This window comes from the organism of the source record quoted next, unplaced genomic scaffold (assembly GCF_019419815.1).
Source record: "Pyrus x bretschneideri cultivar Hongxiangsu unplaced genomic scaffold, Pyrus_bretschneideri_v1 Contig3, whole genome shotgun sequence".
In the NCBI taxonomy this organism is placed as follows: Eukaryota; Viridiplantae; Streptophyta; class Magnoliopsida; order Rosales; family Rosaceae; genus Pyrus; species Pyrus x bretschneideri.
This window is the reverse complement of record NW_025999612.1, coordinates 12,985,517-12,991,792: the sequence shown is the minus strand read 5'-3', so window position 1 is coordinate 12,991,792 and position 6,276 is coordinate 12,985,517. Positions and strand designations below refer to the sequence as shown.

Below are 6,276 nucleotides of genomic sequence, written 5' to 3'. Positions count from 1 at the left end.
GAAAAGAAAAAAAAAAACGTACACCATTCATTTACTGAATTTTACCTAGACGTACATACAGTAGGACAAACCTATACACGAGTGCATTCATCGAATATATAAGACAATGTATAATATGTGTGTGTATATTATAGAAGGCTCTTTTTAAGTACATATTGTGCCGACACCAAACTGTTTGAGGTTAACCTTCCTTCCGGACCTTTCCCTTCACAATTCGCCACCAAATGCATTCGTAGCTACCGACACAAAAGATTGTCCTTGATGTTTGGCATTATATGCAGGCAAAGCTTTGCCCTAGCTAGATGGTCCCCTATATATTCACACAGGTGTAGGGTATGCGCGTAAATACATATTCTCACCATCCACATTAAGTCACATTAATATATGTACGTTTTTGTGCGTGTGTCATTCCACTTAGTACCTCATTTGAGAGAATAAAATTAGATAATCGGTAGTGCTGTCTAATTAAGTCATCTCGTTCACAAATAATATACAAACAAATTATTGAGCATAACCGAAACACAAAAAGATTTCATGTTCTTATAAAAGATCTCCTAAGAATGATCTGGTCCAAATATTGCTACACAAATTTTTCTCCTATTTCAGACTAAAAATACGTTGTAATATATGATTAGTTGGTTAAGTTACTCCCCCTTCTCCCATCAAAGAATGAGAGATAAGGCTAGCCTCTTGTTATATAAATATTTACCATGTGGAGGTTGAAGAAAAAAGAATAAAATGTAGGTAGCTAGGTAAAGATGAGCGAGCAGAGAATTGACTGAGGCTGGTAATTATTGGTAAGAAATCAGCAAGGCTAGGTAGCTGCACGAGGAGATATTGACAATACGTAGAGTGGTTAGACATGATATATGTATGTGTGTGTGTGTGTGTGTGTGTGTGTGTGTGTGTGTGTGGGAGGGACAGTGAGACCAGAAGTCTTTACCTCCTTTGGTTAAATATATTTTTTTCATGTGATTTTTTCCAAAAATGAAGTTTTTACTTTATTTGATTCTTCGCGAGTGTGCAAGAATTTATCTATTACGTATAAATATATTTAAAGTCGCGTGCTAGTGCTCAAACTTAAGTTTATAAATATTGAATTAGGTTAACTCTTGTCAACTTCGTATCTCAAGTCAATTCTAGAATGTGAGAAAATTTGAGTCTCACTATCTGGTTATGTCAACTCATAAGATGATGTCACATCTCTAACAAACATAGGCTCGATATCGACAACTATGTAATCAAAGTATATCAACTTATCAATAAAATGATGTTGATATTAATGATCGGACTAACTAGTTGGTCAAGTCGATCTTACCCAAAATTTTCTCATGCAACGGAAATGGTACCCTGGATCATCCCTCCAGGCCTGGTATAGACCAAGCCCACAGAACAGACCTAACCCACCCAACAAATCTAGTTCACAATTTTGGGCCTATTTCTATAACAAATCAGTTATTTGGTGGATCCCTCGTAAAGACTGGGCCCGGAATCACATGATTGAATCTGAACACGTTTTCATGGACTAAAATGTGAAATTACGTTTACGTGAACACGTTACCGACTCTGCTTTAGCGTACTGGTTGATATGAAGACCAAAAGTATGTTACTGGTCTCATGTAATGCTAGAACTGTACGAGGAAGGAGACTAATTTGTGTATTAATGTGTGGTACGATACTTCTTATATTAAAAAATAATAATAATATAAGGTAATTAGAGAAGATTATTTAATTAATCGAGTAAAAAATGTACAGTAATCAACCTAGATTAGATCCCTGCAGAGTTCAATAAACGACAACAATTCTAACAGAATCTATTAGGCCGATGACAGTTTTTGAGGCGGAAGGAGGATTCTCTCTCCTCCCAATCTCTCTCTCATATATTTAAACGGTTATGGTTGAGCCACGTCAACGTCTTATATTGATTTTTTTATAAAGACAATAAGACAAAAAATAATATGTGAGAAGAAATAAGATAGAAATAGGAGGGAGAGAATCCTATTCCTTTAAGGTGGTGTGGTCTCAGAGGCTTACAGCTCTTAATTTTCTTATTTTTGTTTAGTGTTAATATATATATATATATATAAAATAAAAAAATAAAAACCTGCGTTTGTGCAGGACCACCAAGGATGCCATGCAGCTTTTACACATTTCAGCCGTTGATTTTTTCAAATGCCTATTGAGGTATGATTTGATGAGGGACACAGAATTATGTAGACCAGCACCTGGAGCCAATGCTTTCTACACACACACACACACACACAATCAGTGATGCATTCAGAATTTGAATTTTAAGAGTCTCAATTTTAAAAATTCAAGAAAAATTCAGTATTTTCACTAAAACATTTCTTCAAACACTTCACGTATTTGTTGTCGTCTTTCATGTGCATATGACAAGTGATATCAAACATACGTCGAATGAACATCCGCCCTTTGTCCCAATGAACATCTGCCCTGCACTCAATAATGTCTACTTTCCTTTAATTTTGTTGCAGGCTTGAATAAAGATATGAGATCCACGTGACATCTTCAATAATGAGTACCTACCACAAAAACGCCATAACATTTTGCAAACTTGAGTAGATCAATTGGCGAACGCACTACAAATCATTCGTCCAAGTTCGAACCATTCCATGATACTGTCGTAATATTTGAAGCTAGTCATATGCTGTCACGTGTAAAAGTTTACCATGATATTAGACATATAAATTGTAGTGTTTTAATGATGTTTAGAAGATCAAATACAACTTTAAACGAACTTCTGGTGTTCCAAAAACTCATTAAAAGATGGCCATTTGTGATCTCTTTATAACTTCCGGTATATCAGGTATTCGGAGTGTATACAGTCATTGGGTAGCGTTGTTTGTACCAATATACAGTACCACCACTTCTCTTTTTTTCTTTCCAAAAGCCACATGGAGTACCACTTTGATTCTCCTTCTCCCATGTGAATGTGTAAAAGTGCCACACTATTTAGGCTTCTTTTTCTTATTTGTCACAGACAAACCCTCCCCCACTTACCCTCTGACACATATTCTTGAAGTATGAGTAGTTTGTCAGTCACGACTCACTCACCTCGCAATTGCACTCAGACTCGGTTTCTCTCTATCTTCCATTCCTCTCGTACTTTGTTGTTTGTCGCAGCCGTTCAAATAGGGAAGAAGGAAATCAAAGAGATTAGGAGGAAAGAAAATTATCTCAATTGTATTCTGCATTGCCATATTTTTTTCTATATGCTCGGGGCTTATAGAGATCGACTTAGGATCTTATTGGTCGGAGTCAAAGGGCCATCTAGACCATTTGAATTGAATTCAACAATCTCTTTTAACACATTTCGCTAGCTCATCTTACAAAAATCAAAAACTCTGATTTCTCTTTCACACAAACTAAGGACTTGTATTTTCTAATCCTTAAATGGTCTAAATTTGCTCAGAGCCAATATAATATGTGTTATAATATAAGTGAAGATAAATATTTTTGAGCATCACTCTACTTAAATTATAACATTGACACGTGTTATAACGATTCATTTCATCAATTACACTACAAAATTTCTTTTGCATTGCATTGCATTACCCAGTCATCTCTCTCTCCTCCTGATTTTTACTTTTTACACATCCTTTATTAATTTTTATCTTTTAATCTTCTTCAATTCATTAAATTTGATGATCGAAAATTAAAAATAATGTGTAGAAAATAAAAAGAAGTGCGGATATTATGCTTCTAAATTTCCCTACATATCAAAGTATAGGCCCACATTTCAACCATTGATTTATTTATTTTGGTACAGACATTTCAACCATCTTCATTTTTTCCACATTTCAAAATAAAGTTACTCACCATTCACTCTCTGGTAATTACTAGTTGCCCAACCTTTCCCTTTCTGCTTTTCTTGACTTTTATCCCTTTTCTTTTTTCTCTATAAAACCCCTCCCTATCTCCATCCATTTACAGAGAATGCTTTGCATAAGCATAGCAACCCTGTTTTCTTCGCTCCTAATCTCTCAAGCCTCAGCTATGGCTGCATTGCTGAAGACTAGCCTCCCCATCATGCTCTCCACCCTCCTATTTCTCCACGTTCTTGGTATGCATAAAAATCCATCTATATATACGGAGTCTATGGTTTAGGAAAATAATTTCCGCACACGCTGATCTCTCTGCACACTCTTGTTTGTTAATCGTCGTTGAGAAAATGTGCATGCGGAAATCATACTATATTCTATATTTTCTCTCTCTGAAACAAAATGTGGCTTCGTTTCTTTTACATTTGATTTTTGCATAGACCAAGTTAATCTTCTAGCTTGATGATCTTTCCTGTGTGACCTAAATGCAGTTTCGGTCTCCTCTGCCACAACACTAACAATGTACAACAAGTGCACCCACCCAGTGTGGCCAGGCATCCAGCCGAGCGCCGGCCAGCCCCTCCTCGCTCGCGGCGGCTTCACCCTCCCACCCAACAAAGCCCACACACTCCACCTCCCCCGCCTCTGGTCCGGACGCTTCTGGGGCCGCCACGGCTGCGCCTTCGACGCCTCCGGCCGCGGCCGTTGCGCCACCGGAGACTGCGGCGGAAACCTCTTCTGCAGCGGCCTCGGAGGTACCCCACCCGCCACCCTAGCCGAAATCACACTCGGAAACGACCAAGACTTCTACGACGTAAGCCTCGTCGACGGCTACAACCTTGCCATCTCCATCACCCCCTTTAAGGGCTCTGGAAAGTGCAGCTACGCCGGCTGCGTCAGCGACTTGAACATGATGTGCCCTGTGGGCCTCCAAGTCCGCTCCCACGACAACCGCAGAGTGGTGGCGTGCAAGAGCGCTTGCTCCGCTTTCAACTCGCCGAGATACTGCTGCACCGGCAGCTTCGGCAGCCCTCAGTCGTGCAAGCCGACGGCGTACTCCAAGATCTTCAAGGCAGCGTGCCCCAAGGCTTACTCGTACGCTTACGACGACCCCACCAGCATCGCCACCTGCACCCGCGGGAACTACTTGGTCACCTTCTGCCCTCACCACCGTTGATCTCATCTCTTCCACCTTAATCAATTATTATTACCTTGTAGTTAATTAAGTTAATCCATATAGCAGGTTAAATTATGGGTTAATTAATACCGTAATACTGAGTTAATGCTCTGTTAACCTTCAGTTTATGGTTATGGTTTAGTTGCAGGGTCTAGGGGTATCTGTATTTCTGCTATATTGTAATGTATGGATGTGATTATATGGGAAAGTGAGGGGTATTTTCGTAAAATGAGTATTCTCAGTTCTATACGACTGCGAACTTAAAAGTGTGTGCCAGTTTTGGTATCCAATTGTCTGCAGACTGTTACTGATTTTCTCAATCACCTCCGATCCACACACCTAATCCAATGGCAGATCTAGATTTTAGTGTAAAAAATTCAGGAGCGTTTATTTGCCCTCGTTACTGGTGTTCGTGCACCACCACTGTTGGAAAAAAGCTCCGATCTCTTCTATTAAAGTCACCGAATCAAATGATTTAGATTTTTAAAATTTCATTTAACGGTCAAAAATTATTATAGCTTTTAAAAATCAAAATAAATAGACTGTTGGATGAAATTTCAAATATCCAAACCACTTGATCCAGTTATTTTGATGAAAGAGCTTCGAAGATGATTTCTTTTACCATTATTGGTCTTGCCTTTGAGTTTGGGGCCATCAATCTATCACTCTTGCTTTTTACTACTACTGTTCCTGTTTACTCCTTCCCGGTCCCATGTTCCCCATTGATTCCTTCATCTATGAAGTGTTCCATCTTCCATAATTTCACGTGGTTGCTCGAAAATAATTAATTATAGATCGTCAAATTATGGTAACCTCTGCAGACATAAGAACGTTTGGAGTAGAAACTTTCTTATCCATTTTAGTGGCGTTACTGTTTAATATTTATTTGTCATGTCTTAAAAAAATTGTATTACTTGTTAAATAAAGGAAATTTTAACCAAAAATTCTCGGTATTGTTCACTTTAACAAAAAATCATATTTTTACAATAAAAAATCAATCCTGGTACTATTCAATTTACCCTTTATTTTGTCCTTATCGTTAAAACTCAAAGTATTCAAGTCATTTTCATTAGTTTTTCTTTAAATAAACAATTGGCTAGCAAGTAATGGGACAGAGGTTTACTTTAGATTTTATCGTCGGAGGTCAAAAACAAGGTAATCCGGACCATTCAAATTAATTCCTATAGTTCCTCTTAATTCATCCTATTGATTTACCTTAAACAAACAAAAAACTTCAGTTTCTCTTTCGCACAAACT

At 38.0% G+C, this 6,276-nt stretch overlaps 1 protein-coding gene across 1 annotated transcript; it reads left to right on the top strand.

The window, feature by feature from the left end:
• Positions 1–3,924: 3,924 nt before the first annotated feature.
• Positions 3,925–5,248, top strand: LOC103946943 (thaumatin-like protein). The gene is made up of 2 exons (XM_009357769.3): positions 3,925–4,084; positions 4,334–5,248. Exons 1-2 carry the CDS (start codon positions 3,958–3,960, stop codon positions 5,017–5,019), a joined length of 813 nt encoding a protein of 270 aa, XP_009356044.3. The 5' UTR covers positions 3,925–3,957; the 3' UTR covers positions 5,020–5,248.
• Positions 5,249–6,276: the final 1,028 nt, after the last annotated feature.